The sequence below is a fragment of the Bos mutus genome, chromosome 24 (assembly GCF_027580195.1).
Source record: "Bos mutus isolate GX-2022 chromosome 24, NWIPB_WYAK_1.1, whole genome shotgun sequence".
Classification (NCBI taxonomy): Eukaryota; Metazoa; Chordata; class Mammalia; order Artiodactyla; family Bovidae; genus Bos; species Bos mutus.
The window spans coordinates 25,060,188-25,076,769 of record NC_091640.1 but is presented as its reverse complement, the minus strand read 5'-3'; the positions used below and the strand labels follow the sequence as shown (position 1 = coordinate 25,076,769).

The 16,582-nt window shown below is 41.7% G+C and overlaps 1 protein-coding gene across 1 annotated transcript in view; it reads left to right on the top strand.

The window, feature by feature from the left end:
- Nucleotides 1–13,226, top strand: part of MEP1B (meprin A subunit beta) — a 69,404-nt gene extending 56,178 nt beyond the window's left edge. The window contains 8 exon segments of the mRNA XM_070361802.1: nucleotides 122–274; nucleotides 2,810–3,025; nucleotides 5,850–6,293; nucleotides 8,184–8,363; nucleotides 9,563–9,663; nucleotides 9,665–9,687; nucleotides 10,913–11,117; nucleotides 12,962–13,226. Of these exon segments, the coding sequence (XP_070217903.1) occupies nucleotides 122–274; nucleotides 2,810–3,025; nucleotides 5,850–6,293; nucleotides 8,184–8,363; nucleotides 9,563–9,663; nucleotides 9,665–9,687; nucleotides 10,913–11,117; nucleotides 12,962–12,976 (1,337 nt within the window). The 3' untranslated portion in view covers nucleotides 12,977–13,226.
- The last annotated feature ends 3,356 nt before the right edge of the window (nucleotides 13,227–16,582 follow it).

The window sequence follows — 16,582 nt, the reverse complement described above, 5'->3', positions numbered from 1 at the left end:
CAGCGACGAGTCCCCTTTAATATCACCCTAGAATTCCTAGTTCTTCTGGATGAGCTGTTTTTACTACTTAGCTTATTGTGTTAGATCTGCATGTCAGTAATTGTTTCTGTTGCTTTGGTAGCCTCCTCCTTGAGCTTTATGGAGTCGTGCGATTTTGAGCTGGGAAATGTGTGTGGGATGATTCAGAGTTCAGCAGACAGTGCTGACTGGCAGCGGCTCTCCGAGGTCTCTGAGGGGCCGGAGAGCGATCACTCCAACATGGGCCGGTGCAGAGGTAACAGGAGTGAGATTCTTCTGGGTTTTATTCTCAGTGCTTTTAGCCCTTTTCTTCCTTTCTTCTTTTTAAATTTAGTTTTAATTGGAGGATAATGGCTTTACAATACTTTGCTAGTTTCTGCCATACATCAACATGAATCAGCTATAGGTACACACATGTCCCCTCCCTCTTGAACCCACCTCCCGCCTGCCACCCTTTCCCACTCCTCTAGGTCATCACTTGGCACAGGGCTGAGCTCCCTGTTTTATCCTGCAACTTGCAGCTTCCCACTAGCTCCCTATTTTACATATGGTAATGTACATGTCTCCATACTGCTCTCCCAGTTTGTCCGCCCTTTCCTCCCCCTGCTGTGTGCAAAGTCTGTTCTCTATGTCTGTGTCTCCATTGCCGCCCTGCAAATAAGTTCATTAGTTACATTTGTCTAGATTTCATAGATGTGCATTAATATACAGTATTTATTTTTCTCTGACTTGCTTCACTCTGTGTAACAGGCTCTAGGTAGCCTTTTCTTTGCTGTGAAATACTGCGATTTGAATTCTTATTTGTATTAGAATTACTAATGATAGCCCACTAGTGCTACTCAAGAATTGGTTCTGTATGTTATAAGGATATGGTTAATTTCTTTGCTTTTACTGCCTGAGTTTGCTTTTTTCCCCATGGGTCAGCCCTGGGCTCTGTGAAGCCTCTACCCACAGTGTATGCCCACTGCAAGGCGGGGCTGCCACTCTCCGGAAGGACTCTTACCTCTGGAGCAGTGGGGTTTTGTTTCCTCGAAGCTTTCAGATTCCAAGAGATCTTCCAGTGAACAGCACCAGACTGGGAATTAATCCATTTTAGAACTTCAGCTGGTTGAGGTTACTCATTCCTGTTGCAAACATACTTAAAATGAAGGTAGAAAGTACAATGTATTTAATTTTACTAAGATGAGTAAAAAATTTCTACTGAAATTTTGTTTTGAATCAAATAATCATTTTTTAGCTACAGGTACCACATTTTTATTTATTTGCTAATTTCTGGCAGCAGATAGGTAAAACTAGACTTCAGAACCCAGGACTGTTGATTGACAACTCAGATGGTCTGGGCAACGCTTGGCGTCTCTAAGAGCATGAAGGTGCTTTTCTTTGTTCTTTTATGGGGGTTGGTGAGGACAGAACAGATATTGTTTAAAGGTACAAACTTGTAACAAATAGTAAATTAGCCCTAGAGATGGAATGTACAGCATCATGAATATAGGCAACTATATTGTATTATAATCATCAAATCTGTTAAGAGACTAGACTTGACTATTCCCAGCACCAAAAAAATGATGCTATGTATCAAATAGAAGTACTAAATTATTGCTATGATGGCAATCAGAAGCCAATATATAAATGTGTCGAATGAACATGCATACCTTAAATTTACACAATGGTTCAGTTCAGTCTCTCAGTCATGTCTGACTCTTTGTGACCCCATACACTGCAGCACGCCAAGCCTCCCTGTCCATCACCAACTCCCGGAGTCCACCCGAACCCATGTCCATTGAGTCGGTGATGCCATCCAATCATCTCATCCTCTGTTGTCCCCTTCTCCTCCTGCCCTCAATCTTTCCCAGCATCAGGGTCTTTTCAAATGAGTCAGCTCTTCGCATCAGGTAGCCAAAGTATTGGAATTTCAGCTTCAACATCAGTCCTTCCAATGAACACCCAGAACTGATTTCCTTTAGGATGGACTTGTTGGATCTCCTTGCAGTCCAAGGACTCTCGAGAGTCTTCTCTAATACCACAGTTCAAAAGCATCAATTCTTTGGCGCTCAGCTTTCTTTATAGTCCGACTCTCACATCCATACATGACCACTGGAAAAACCATAGCCTTGACTAGACAGACCTGTGTTGACAAAGTAATGTCTCTGCTTTTTAATGTGCTATCTAGGTTGGTCATAACTTTCCTTCCAAGGAGTAAGCGTCTTTTAATTTCATGGCTGCAATCACCATCTGCTTGTCACATATTTTCAATAAAAAATATTTTAAAATGTAGATTTGAATAGTGGATAGTGGCCCTCCATAGATACTACTGTAGGAGGGAGGGAGGGATGGAGAAAGAGAGAGAGAGGCTAGACTAAGCAGGAAACACTTTTTTCCATTTTTTAAAAGATTTTTTTGATGTGGACCATTTTAAAAGTCTCTGTTGAATTTGTTACAATACTGCTTCTGTTTTATGTTTTAGTTTTTTGGCCCGAGACATATGGGATCTTAACTCCCTGAACAGATTTTGGACCTGCACCTCCTGCATTGGAAGGTGAAGTCTCAACCATTGGACCCAGGGAAGTCCCCCCTTTTTTCATTTCTGAAAACTAACGACTGTAGTCAAAAAAAAAAAAAAAGGCGATCTAATGTTGCCATTTTCATAGTCTGCCTGCTCTAAGATCTGCATTTCAGTGCTCAAACAGTGCCCTGCATACAGCGGGAACTAAGTGGTCACAGAGTGCCCATAAGATATGCATCCCTGTATCCAGTACCTGTTTTCTCAGTTCTACTCTTATCCTCTTAACAGGTTCTGGCTTCTTCATGCATTTCAACAGTAGCTCTGTAAACGAGGGGGCCACAGCAGTACTGGAAAGTAGAACACTTTACCCTAAACGAGGATTTCAGTGCTTGCAATTTTTTTTGTACAAGAGTGGAAGTGAAGACGACCAGCTGAACATCTATATCAGGGAGTATTCTACGGCTCATCTGAGCAGGGCTCTAACCCTTGTGGAACAAATAAAAGGTACAGTATCAACATTTTCATTCTTACATTCAAAGTGATGCAACCTTTTTATTTTTTAATTTTTTATCTTGTATTGGGTTATAGCTGATTACCAATGTTGTAATAGTATAGTTTCAGGTGAACAGCGAAGGGACTCAGTCATACATATGTATGTAGCCATTCTTCCCCAAACTCCCCTCCCATCCAGGCTGCCACATAACATTGAGCAGAGCTCCCTGTGCTATACCAACCAAGCAGGTCCTTGTTGGTTATCCATTTTAAATATAGCAGTGTGTACAAGTCCAACCCAAACAGAGCCAGACAATCTTAACGTTTTATTTAATGCAACCACTTACAACAGAGAAGGGGTTATGAACCTAGAACCTAGAACCTGATCCTCCTTGTTTTATGCTGTGGTTAGGAAGCTAAAATGAAAGTGCTTTCTGTGCTATAGAATATGTGACACTCACTTAAGAAACTGTAGATTGGTCTCTGGTGTTGGCGAAGTTAGTTCTTGGCAAATAATAAAATAGAATGGAAACTAGCTTAGGCAAAACGGGAAGAGTTACCGGCTCAACATAACTAAATTATAGGATGGAGAAGAGAGAAAGCAGCTGCAGGCAGGATGAAACCTGTCCCTGAACACGGCTGGGGACCTTTCCTGTTATCTCAGAGGGGCTTTGTCCAGAAAACTGGTGCTTTGGCTGTTGCACTTCCCAGTTTGCATTTTTATATTTTACATTTACATTAAAAATGTGCCATCAGACTAGAGAAGGATCTCTTCCTCTAATTTGTAGCCTAAAAAAAATAAATTCCAATGCAGGATTCTAATTGTTATGATTTGGGTTAAATGTATCTTCTGGAGCAATTTGGAGTGGAGAGAGGGTGACAACGATGGGGTGGCCACCCTTCCTTCCAATCGTGTGTCTGGGAGGTGGGTCACGTTGACTACCTATTAGATGGTTTAGAAGGTTCCCTGAGGGAGGGAGGGAGGGCTTGTAGGCTGGTGACTATATTACTGTTTGCTTCACATATTGTCTTCTTGTTTTGAATGAATTGACTAAAACCTATTATAAAAATTGATCCATGTTATGCCATATATCATGCCATTTCCCCCCTGTTTAACAAGGAGAAACAATCTGAAACATAGATGATATTTCCCTTCAAGACCACTTTAAACTGAGGTTCTTAATCTCATATTATATATACATGTATATATACCATACATTATACATGTATATAATATGTATCTAATGCATATGTAAAAGGTTACAAATAAAATTATTGCATGCATACATGACTATGCTGGAGAAGGCAGTGGTACCCCACTCTAGTACTCTTGCCTGGAAAATCCTGTGGACGGAGGAGCCTGGTAGGCTGCAGTCCATGGGGTCGCTGAGGGTCGGACACGACTGAGTGACTTCACTTTCACTTTTCACTTTCATGCATTGGAGAAGGAAATGGCAACCCACTCCAGTGTTCTTGCCTGGAGAATCCCAGGGATGCGGGAGCCTGGTGGGCTGCCGTCTATGGGGTCGCACAGAGTCGGACACGACTGAGTGACTTAGCAGCAGCAGCAACATGGCTATGCATATATAGTCCTTTGTATTAGCACTCTGTGGGTGTTATTACTGATAGATAATAGCACAAAGTGTACTTAAAGAAACCTGCCTAGAAGTCCAGAATTAAGCTGAAGGTACTGATAAAAATCAAGGGGAAGCTCTCATGAAAGATTTTTATTCAATCCAGGGTCTTTCCATGGACAACAGCGTTTCCTGTAATTTGGACCTTTCTAACTGATTTTCGAGCAACGTGTTTCTCATTAAGTGCTAATACATGTAAATTTTAAGGCACTGTGTTAACTACTCTTTGACATGAATTCCTGAGCTATTCTTTCCCTGGGTGGGGGGAGCTCCTGAAAACTGTTTAATGTACTGCTTCTTATTTGAGTGTATGATATAAGAAAATAACACAAGATATCCTATGGTACACTATTCTCCAGGGTAGGGAGTAATAGTGGAGGGGGATGTGCAGTTTGGGAAGAAAGGAGACGGTACCAGGTATCAGATAAATACTTACGACTTTGTGTGCTCAGTCGCTCAGTCGTGTCTGACTCTTTGTAACCTCATAGACTGTAGCCCACCAGGCCAGACTCCCCTGTCCATAGAATTCTCCAGGCAAGGATACTGGAGTGGTTTGCCATTTCCCACGCCAGGGGATCTTCCCAACCCAGGGATCAAATCTGTGTCTCCTGCATTGACAGGTGGATTCTTTCCCACTGTGGCACCTGGGAAGCTTATATCACTGAGTCCCTGGTAAATGATGTAAGGAGCCAATTGTAGGTTGTGGGCCTTCTAGGGTCTGATGAATTCCTGTCTAATACTGCCAAAAACTGATTGAAAATTTTACACGTGAAGGAAATATTCCAATCAAAGTTTACATAGATTAAAGGAGGCTTTGGCTGAGGACCACAGGAATCTGGGGTACAAATGTAAAGTCTTGGGCTTGCTTATCTGTTTAACCGACTGAGGGGAGGTGACTTATAAGTTGGGTATGGAGTACTCATGAGTTAGATGCTATTGTTTGCTCACCTGTGTCTGGAAAATGGTGATCTATGTAAGAATAAAAATGAGCTAGATAAGCATTCAAATATTCCAGAGAGCCACTCGGCCCTACAAAAGTGCCTTGGAGTAACTGGACCTGAGCTGGAGGAAAAAGAAAGCCATACCTTATACCTGCAGGAGGCAGCAGCTCTAGAAAGATCCTTTGGCCATGAAGATTAGGACTCTAATGTCAATTTGTATAGTCCTTTATCCTCTCTGAAATAATAATACCTCTTTTGCAGATATACCCTCTGGGAGCTGGCAACTTTACCACGTAACACTGAATGCGACCAATAAATTTCGAGTGGTGTTTGAAGGGGTCAGAGGCGCTGGTGCCTCATTGGGTGGCCTGTCTATTGATGACATCAATCTCTCAGAAACACGGTGCCCTCATCATGTCTGGCATATAAGGAATTTCACACAGCTCATTGGCAGCCCCAATGGGTCTTTCTACAGCCCTCCATTTTATTCTTCTAAGGGATATGCCTTTCAGATTTACTTGAATCTAGATAGTTTGCCTAAAATAGGAATGTATTTCCACCTGATCTCTGGAGCCAATGATGATCATTTAGAGTGGCCGTGTCCTTGGCAACAAGTCACCATAACAATCTTGGATCAAACTCCTGACATTCGACAGCGTATGTCCAAACAGCAGAGTCTAACGACAGACCCATTTCTGACCATTGGTTCGTGGCTCATCTTCTTTATTGTTAATACACAATCATTGCTTTAGGAGGGATGGATGATTTGGGAATGAGAGAATGCACAACCAGACACCCAGGGGATTTTTGAGCCCCAAATCTTAGGATCAGAAGATATGTGGGGGAAGTCTGATAGTCTCTCAGTACTGTCTGACTCTTTGCGACCCCATGGACAGGCTTCTTCGTCCATGGAATTCTCCAGGAAAGAATACTGGATTGGGTTGCCATTTCCTTCTTCAATGTAGGGGAAGGGCTTCAGCAATTCTGGACAGAGTCTCCCAGGCAGGAAACTGTCAGGAATATCAGCAGAGATGCCAACAAATTGAGAAGATATTGGCTGTATTCTTGGAATTTGATGACAACGCCTAAATTCTCAATGTTGCACGAAGAGTGTGTGCGTGCTAAGTCACTTCAATCAAGACCAATTCTTTGTGATCCTATGGACCATAGCCTGCCAGGCTCCTCTGTCCATGGGATTCTCCAGGCAAAGTTACTGGAGTGGGTTGCCACTTCCTCCTCTAGGGGATCTTCTCGACCCAGAGATCGCGCCTGTCCCTTATGTCTCCTGCACTGGCAGGCGGGTTTTAGTTTTTACCACTAGCACCACGTGGGACGAGGTGTGTTGTTGGTTTTAGAGTCTGACAAGCCTAGGTTCAAATCCAAGGTTTGCTTCTCATTAGCGTTGTGAATTTGCACTGATAATCTCTTGAAACCAAAGTGTCCTCAGCAGTAAAACCGGGACAGTAATAATAACCCCACAATTCTATTAACAGTGTCTCTGCAGTTCAAGGAGGGAAGCTTGTGGAAGGGCCTGGCAGGGAGAGAGTCTCAGACGCTGAGTTCTCCTAACCCATGCTGTCCTTGTCTTGTCACTGATATTGTCAAAAACAGCTCAGCTTTTGAAATGAGGGTGGTTTTTGATCAGAAAGAAGATGTTAAGTAGATGTTCTTAGTGTTGGGAACGGTGTGGGAGTGGATTGTAACTTCTTACTGAAGGGTTCTGGGGGACTTGCCAATGGTGACATCATTCCCCATCTTTCGAGACTGAAAGATGCAGTGCCCAGAAAGCAATGCCCAGAAAAAGAAGCAGTACCCAGAAAGCATTGATCACATTTCTAACTGTAATAATCCTTTGCCCTCTGGGAACCTAACAAAGTAAAACATGGAATTATGACAAGGTCAATATTATTCTCAAATCTGAATTCTGTATATGAAAAGAATGGACCTAAGTGATCTGGGGAAGAAAAATCTAATCTGATAGGGAAAAAAAAATAGTATTCACAAAGAGGTGTGGGAATTTGATGTTCACAATTTCTTTACCTTTTTTCAAAATGTTTTTCCCTGCATGATGTTGAAAATGGCTCAAGGTTGGATGGGTCATCGCCTGTTTTTTCAGAAACAGTGCTTCTCACTGTCTTCTACTCCTGAAGCTCTTTGCTATGTTAGGCGAATAATTTAGTTAATAAGATGAATTGTTCTGTGCTAAAATTAATAACTCTCTCAGTAATGCATTGATTTAACTCGGTTTAAAGGGCTGTCTGTAACTCAGAAGGCCACTACAGAGTGATTCTAATGGGTAGCCGAATTTCTACACTCATCAGTCAGTAAAAGTGTAGAACTTGACTACCCACGCCTCCTAGCCAGGAAACTTTGGTAACCCTGAGTGTGGTCCTCCCTGCTGTGCCATCTCGTTTCCATCAGGATAATATAAATGAAAAACTCCAGTGATTTGCCGGGGACTGCAGCACAGGTCAATAGCATCATTTAATTATTTTGAGCTCCATCTTAATTGTGCTTCACATTGCCTGCATTTTCCTGCCACCAAAAGCTATGATGATGCTAAACATAATCCATTAATATAAATTGCTTTTTCAGATAATGGAAACTATTTTTGGGACAGGCCTTCCAAAGTGGGAGCACAAGTTATTTTCCCTAATGGAACTCAGTTTCAAAGAGGTAGGGGCCGTGGATTCCCTAACTTTATGAGCCAAGAAATGCTGAAAAGCAGAGATTTTATCAAAGGAGATGATGTTTATATCCTACTGACAGTGGAAGGTATGTCAATAAAAATAGTTTTCTCTAAGCTATTCTTTTTTTTTTCTTGTGGTCATTGATTATTTACTGTGTTCTTCTGGGTTCCATTTTCAGATATATTAATTAGATAGAGATGTGGGAAGAAGTGGGCATGAGTGGGATTTTTTTTTTGTATGAATCATTAATAATATAAAAATAATTTAGATGGAAACAGGGATAGTGCCTGGACAAAGTAATTACCACTGCATGGAACAACAGTGGAAAGCTTTAGTCCAGAAAATTTCTTTAGAAATAAGCTAAAGTATATCCATTATACCCTAGAATTTAATTCTTGGATTCTAGAAGTAAAAATGTCACACAAAACATAAAATGAAAGTATAAATGGACTTTGTTGTCTCTTTTAAATATGTATACACATGTGTGCACACACACATATATCTTGTCAGTAACAGCATTAATCTCTTGTCTTCTAAAGTTTCTTAGTCGTGGCAGCCAACAATAACATTTTCCAGGAATAACTGGTGGTTTCCTTGTTTTATGTGATAGGATTTTAACTCATTTACTATTAAAGACCCATTTTGCATCTCAGTAAGTCAGAATTATTTTTTGTGACAAAAGGTGGTGTGACTAAAACTGAAAATTTGATTTCAGTGTCAGTTAGAGTAAACCTAGATGATACTTCAGGGGAAAAACTATTCAGAAATAACTTTCATTGAGAGAGAAAACATTTTAGGTAGCAGAAACAAATTCATATGTTCATCATGTCTGTTGGACCCTGTTTGGACCAGAAAACACCAAAAAGAACAGATTCTTGGTTGTCAGGGGACCTGGTATCTTGTGCTGAATATCTATCTACTTGCTCTGCCAAGCACGAGACCTGTGATCTCAGGCAAGGCCCTCTGCATTTCTTTGCATTTCCGAGCTTTCGTTTCCTTGTCGGTCCCTTGCAGTTGGGAACACAGGCTCCCCTTGGAGCTCAGGTGAGCCCAGACCCAGGCAAACACATGTTCAGCTGTAGCCCCACAGGCTGGCCCAGCGTCCCTTTGTGGCTAGCTCTCAACCCGCCTGTTTGTTTTTTTCACTCCTGTGAATGTTACTGGACAGTGCTTCAGGATTACCTGAATGTATTACAAACTGAGCGTTTGATTTTGAACTTAAAGATCAAATGCTCATTAAACCCCAACTGACTTCCCTCCCTGCTCTCCTCCCATCCTCCTTAGACATCTCCCACCTTAATACACAAAATGACCCACTTCCAACCTTGAACGTCAATGACCTCTGCACCAGTTTCAGGTGTGAGAATGATGGGATCTGCATTCTTCCAGAATGGCAAAGCTGAGTGCAGGTAAGGGTGCCATCTCCCCATCCTTTCGCTAGCTATTTGTTTCATTTCACAATGTACGATTCTGTGATATTTCATATGAGTGAAATCAGTTGATTCTCATCTCAAAACTGTTCATAGGGTATTTATTGTTTGCTCTCCATTTGGGAGTTTGGGTTGCCAGTAGAACAGTGAAATTATTAATGTAAAGTGAGTACCTTATATATTTTTAAATTTTGTTTATTTATGGCTCTGCTGGGTCTTTGTTGCTATGTGGCATGGGTGTGTGCTTAGTCACTTCAGCTGTGTCCGACTCTCTGCGACCCCATGGACCATGGCCCACCAGACTCTTCTGTCCATGGGATTCTCCAGGCAAGAATACTGGAGTGGGTTGCTATTTCCTTCTCCAGTGATAAAGTATGAAGTGAGTGAAATGAAGTCACTCAGTCATGTCCAGCTCTTTGCAACTCCATGGACTGTAGCTGATCAGGCTCCTCTGTCCATGGGATTTTCCAGGCAAGAGTACTGGAGTGGGTTGCCATTGCCTTCTCCTTGCTCTGTGGGTTTTTCTGTAACTGCAGAGAGTGGACACTTCTCTCTGGTTGTGGTGCTTGGGCTTCTCACTGTGGTGGCTTCTCTTGTTAGGGCACACGGGCTCTAGGGTGCATGGGCTTCAGTAGTTGTGGCTCCTGGGCTCTAGAGCACAGGCTCACAGCTTTAGTTGCTCTGAAGCAGGTGGGATCCTCCCTGATCAGGGATGGAACCCACGTTTCCTGCTTTGGCACATTGATTCTTTGCCACTGAGCCACCAGGGAAGCCCGCATGTTCTTTCCTAATTGCCTGAAACAGTCCTCATGAGTTATAAATCCTCACAGCAGTCTGGTGTGGTCAGCGTGACTGTCCGCATTCCGCAGATGGAGACACCTAGATTCTGGGAAGAACCTGGCCGTAGTCACAGCTGGGATGTTCCAGACTGGGACACTGAGAACTAAATTTTCTCCACTACCTGTCTTGCCTTTCTTCCCCAGCTGGGAGCTGCTGTTTTAAATCCCAGATTAGGAATAATTTCATTGCTCCTTGCTGTTGGCCCTGCCTGGCTTCCTGGGCTAGTTTAACCCATCCTTTCAGTCCGAATGGGTGACCAATGGTTCCATCTGTCAATGACCTGAGTGTTGACCCACACCTTCAGTGGTGAAGATCTTCAGACTTAAATGTCAGCTCATGACTCAGTCACATTTCAAACGTGTAGGTGTCGGTCGGGGGATGACTGGTGGTACATGGGAGAAAGGTGTGAAAAGAGAGGGTCAACACGAGACACCATTGTCATCGCCACATCTTCCACTGCCGCTGTGTTTGCCCTGATGCTGATCATCACTCTCGTCAGCGTCTACTGTACCAGGAAGAAGTATCAGAAAGAGCCAAGTTCAAGGACAGTCAACACTATTATGGAAAATGTAAGTTGACTCTGATATTTGGTTATTCAAAACCCACTGATGGAATTATATAAAGAAAAATTAGGACTTTTTAAATATCTTAAAAATTTTTTTCTATTCTCTGTGCTGGGGAAAAAGGCTTGGAGACTATGAGTTCTTGTTATCTTCACTATCAATGATTCTTAAATTGGAATCCTTGAAAACTTTTGGAGGGGAGGCTTATTATCCTCCTGAAACTGTACCCAGAATTGTGTATGGTTCTGCAGTTTTCTGGGGTGGGAGTCTGTGACCCTCCTGAAAGGCACGATTGATTTTTGCCTACACATTTCAGTCTACCTGGTTAAGTGGAAAGATGAACCATGTAAGTGTCTTTGTTCTAAAGGCTGAGCTCACTTGTAGGAAGAGGATGCTAGGCACATTTGGGGCATTTGCATTAAAGAAGATTCCAACTAATTCTGGCTTCAGGTGTGATAACTCTAAGGCAAGGTTTTCAAGTAGAAATTTTAAAGCCTACCTCAGATGGTCTCCAGAATGGCAACAGACTCTTGAAATTACCCTGGGGAAGCAGAGAGTCTGAGATGGGTGTTGGCATAAACGATGTTTACCGGGGACACCAGTGATGGAGTGAGGGAAGCTGGACCAGGCAGCTCTATTTTAAAGTTATGGTTTTTTTTAAGTGGACAGACTTATTTGTTTGAAGACCCTTGTTTGTTAAAGACAAACTAAATTTTTGTCTAAAGACAAACTAACTTCACTAATTTTTTTGTGTGAAGTTATTCAAAAGATGGACAATGATAATGAACAGAAAGCAAAAAGTTTTATTCTCATATACAACTGTCATGTTTCCTGAAGCTCAGGAAGATGTTTAAAGCTAGTCATAAGGCAGTGGACCTCTTCCTTCACAAGCTCATTAGAAAAGTACTTAAAATGTATATATTAATATGTTTGTTTAAAAAAAAAAAAAACAGATATTTCCAGCTTATCTTATGACTTAAAAGGGACAGATCAACCAGTGATCCAGTAGGTCAGCCTGGTGGAAACCCGGGGCCATTAGGGAAGTACTTGGGGGTTGGAGTAACTATGGTGGGGGAAGTGATTAGAGAGGAGAGGACTGGTTAGCTAAAGACTAACAAGATATTCCTCTAGAAACTGAAAGATCTAAGCACTATTATAAAAGTTGCTTTATCAAGCTAAAGTTGGAAGTAAAATAAAACAAAGAGCAGAAAATGAAGGAAGTTAATCCAATAAAGGCCATTACAATTAGAGCCATTAAATGGAAACACACACATATACACACACAACCACCATAATATAACAACACAACTGTTTTGCCTCTGGGTCATTTAAACACATGCCCAAGAGTAAGGAATCAACTTAATCTAGGCATTTCTGGGGCTTCCCTGATGGCTCAAACCATAAAGAATCTGCCTGCAATGCAGGAGATATTGGATCCCTATGTGGGAAAGATCCCCTGGAGAAGGAAATAGCAACCCGCTCCAGTAGTCTTGCGTGGAGAATTCCATGGATGGAGGAGCTTGGAAGGTTATAGTCCATGGGGTCACAAGGCATTTCTACAGTTTATTCACTGATAGCAGAACCTCTGCCTCTTTAACTCTTAAATTGAAATGACCTTTTTTTCTGAGTCTGAAGTGTGTGCTCACCCTGATGTTTGAACATCTGAATAAAGTAGGAGATGCCTGTGCATTTTCCTGCAGCCCAAGCCTGGAAAGGATGCCAGCTGGGAGGGAAGCCAGAAGACTGCAGAGGGCACTTCATTGAAACATTAGACTGTTTCATTGTGATGCATTTCAATGACAGTTTTTAAATTTAGAAATTAAGTCATCAATTGTTCTTCCCCCCTTTAGCAATATGCACTTTGAAGATTAACTCTGCAATACAGCCAGCAAATGAAATGAAAGATTCTTCATCATGGATTCACCCACAATATATTACAACCACTTCCTCCTTCTGTAAATGGATCTTCTCTGTAAATAGCTGGGTACACTATAAATCATTATTTTGGTAAAAGTCTAATTGGTGAGATGTTGCTGTGTTTTTGTTTTTAAAGGAAGGGAGTAAAAAAAATGAAAAATAAAAATAGATAAAGTGGAGAAGCAATTCAGGCTGTTGTGGAAGAAAAACACTGTTTATAAGTCAGAGAGCAAGAACTGGGAATAGCTTTCCAAGTGACTGATCCTTCTCTTCTGGGGCCAAGTGCCATGGCCTCACAGGCGATTCCCTAGAAATTGCCCAATGGGAATGATCTTCCATGTAGAATCTCCCCATTGCCACGTTGTCCTGTCCCGATGGACCGAGGGGCAGAGGGCAGCTCCGTTCTCCCTGGGGACATCTGCCCCTCTGTCTGAAACTGGCTACTTCCTTGTTTTCTTTATTATTATTATTATTATTTAGTCACGCTTAAGGCTTGTAGAATTTTAATTCCCCAGCCAGGAATCAAACCCAGGCCCTCAGCAGTGAGAGAGCGGAGTCCTAACCACTAGACTGCCAGGGAATCCCCTTGTCACTATTTTTTATTTTAGCCATTCCTGTTAAGTGATATCTCATTGTGGTTTTAGTCTGCAGGTCCCAAGTGGCTCATGATACTGAACCTCTTTTCATGCGCTTGTTTGCTGTCACTATAGCGTCTTCAGTGGACTATCTCTTTACATCTTTCACTCACGCTCTGAATGAGATTTTTGCTCTTACAGTGTTTTGAGAACTTTAAATATATTTTGATCTATCTATTTCATTGTCAAACATGTGGTTTGGAAACATATTTTCCCACTCTGCCACTTGCCTTATTTACTTAAAATAATATTTTGAGCAGAAGTTTTTAATTTTGATAAAGTTCAGTTGATCATTTTTTTTTTAGTGGATTGTGGTTTTGGTGTCAAATCTAAGAAATCTTTGTCTACTCCTAGATCCTGAATATTTTCTCCTATTTAATAAATGTTTTGTATATTTTTTGTTTTATATTTAACTCAGTAATGCATTTTGAGTTAATTTTTGTACAAGGTGTAAGGTTTAGGTTGGAGTTAATTTTTTGGCATTATTTTCTCTGTTGAATTGTATTACATGTTATATATATATTCATAAATAATTTACACATAATGTTACATCTTATTGATTTATAATTCAGTTCAGTTCAGTTGCTCAGTTGTGTCTGACTTTGCAACCCCATGAATCGCAGCACACTGGGCTTCCCTGTCCATCACCAACTCCCAGAACTTACTCAAACTCACATCCGTTGAGTCAGTGATGCCATCCAACTATCTCATCCTCTGTCGTCCCCTTCTCCTCCTGCCTTCAATCTTTGCCAGCATCAGAATCTTTTCTAATGAGTCAGCTCTTCTCATCAGGTGGCCAGAGTATTGGCGCTTCAGCTTCAGCATCAGTCCTTCCAATGAATATTCAGGACTGATTCCTTTAGGATTGACTGGCTGGATTTCCTTGCAGTCCAAATGACTCACAAGAGTCTTCTCCAACACCACTGTTCAAAACCATCAATTCTTCGGCACTCAGCTTTCTTTATGGTCCAACTTTACATCCATGCATGACTAATGGAAAAACCATAGCTTTGACTATACAGACCTTTGTCGGCAAAATCATGTTTACTTTTTAATATACTGTCTAGGTTGGTCATAGCTTTTCTTCCAAGGAGCAAGTGTCTTTTAATTTCATGGCTGCAGTCACCATCTGCAGTGATTTTGGAGCCCAAGAAAAGAAAGTCTGTCACTGTTTTCATTGTTTCCCCATCTATTTGCTATGATCTTCGTGTTTTGAATGTTGAGTTTTAAGCTGGCTTTTTCACTCTCCTCTTTCACTTTCATCAAGAGGCTCTTTAGTTCCTCTTCGTTTTCTGTCATAAAGGTGGTATCTGAAGTTATTGATATTTCTCCCAGCAAACTTATTTCCAGCTTGTGCTTCATCCAGCCCAGCATTTCACTTGATGTACTCTCCATATAAATTAAATAAATAAGCAGGGTGACAATATATATCCTTGACGTACTCCTTTCCCGATTTGGAAACAGTCTGTTGTTCCATGTCCGGTTCTAACTGTTGCTTCTTTTTTTGTGTGCGTAATAAAGTTTTATTAAAGTATAAAGGAGATAGAGAAAGCTTCTGACATAGGCATCAGAAGGGGGCAGAAAGAGTACCTTCTTGCTAGTGTTAGCAGTGGAGTTATATACTCTCCAATGAATCAAAATAATGTCTGGAGGTTGTAAAGACCTCAACAGACCTACTCCCATAATTTACATTTTAAGATAACAGGATTAGCCAGAAGGCTTAATCCAGAGACTGTCCTCAGGCAGTATACATTATTGTTATATAATCCTAAGGAATGTAGAGGGAAAAAAAAGTTTGTCCTTTCTTCCTCCTTGAGAATTCCAGACCCCTCTCTCCTTGGGGACCCCTAGACCTCTTATCAACCTGCCTAGGAAATGACTCTTTCATTCCCCCGTTTACTTTGAGGAGAATTATGTTGCCAAGGGAAGGGGCATTGTTTTCGTTCCATAACTACTTCCTGCTGTTTAGGGGCATGGTCCCTAAATTATTGAGGCAACATATTCTCCTAACCCTCATATTGAGGGTCTCTGATCCAGGGGCCACAAGTAATAGTTGGAGGAGGCTGTGGCACTCATAGGAGCTTGGACAACCATTTGTAACTCAAAAGCCTTCATGCGACTAGAAACAAATCTACACAGTTCCAGATGCAAGGGAGAATAGTCATTAAAACAAGTTAAAATCAAAATTAAAAGTCATATTATGTCCATAGTTACATCAGTCCATCTTAAGGTTGTTAGATGTCATCAGTTTAAGAAGAGGCATCACATGCGATTATTGTCGAAGGTATTTGCAGACTTGGAGAAAGTCTTTTCCTTGAAGTGGAGATGTCCACCGCAGGAAGTCTTCCACTGATGAAGAGGGGAATGCTCCACAGACCCAGCAGTTAGACTGATTGTGAAATGCTGCATAGGAGTGAGCCTAGGACAGGATGGCATTGTCTTGAGGATCAAATGGCAGACTCAGTATTTTTGGAGTCAGCAGAAGTAGGCTCACATAGATTATCAGGCCCATCTTGTCCTGAAGAATCCCTGATGAGACCCCAAGATGAAAGGCTGTTGTTGAACCACCCAAAGATGCCAGGATTCTTGGCCTCCGGAGGAGAAGAATTCAATCCAGGGCCAGAGACGAGGCTTGATAGCTCAGAGCTTTTGTGTAATAAAGTTTTACACGGGCGCAGGAGGGCCTAGAGGAGCTATTCCATGTTCAAGGTCAGGAGGGGCGGTGGTGAGGAGATACCCCTCGTCCAAGGTAAGGAGCAGCAGCTGCACTTTGCTGGAGCAGCCATGAAGAGATACCCCATGTCCAAGGTAAGAGAAACTCAAGTAAGACAGTAGGTGTTGCAAGAGGGCATCAGGGGGCAGACACACTGAAACCATAATCACAGAAAACTAGTCAATCTAATCACACTAGGACCACAG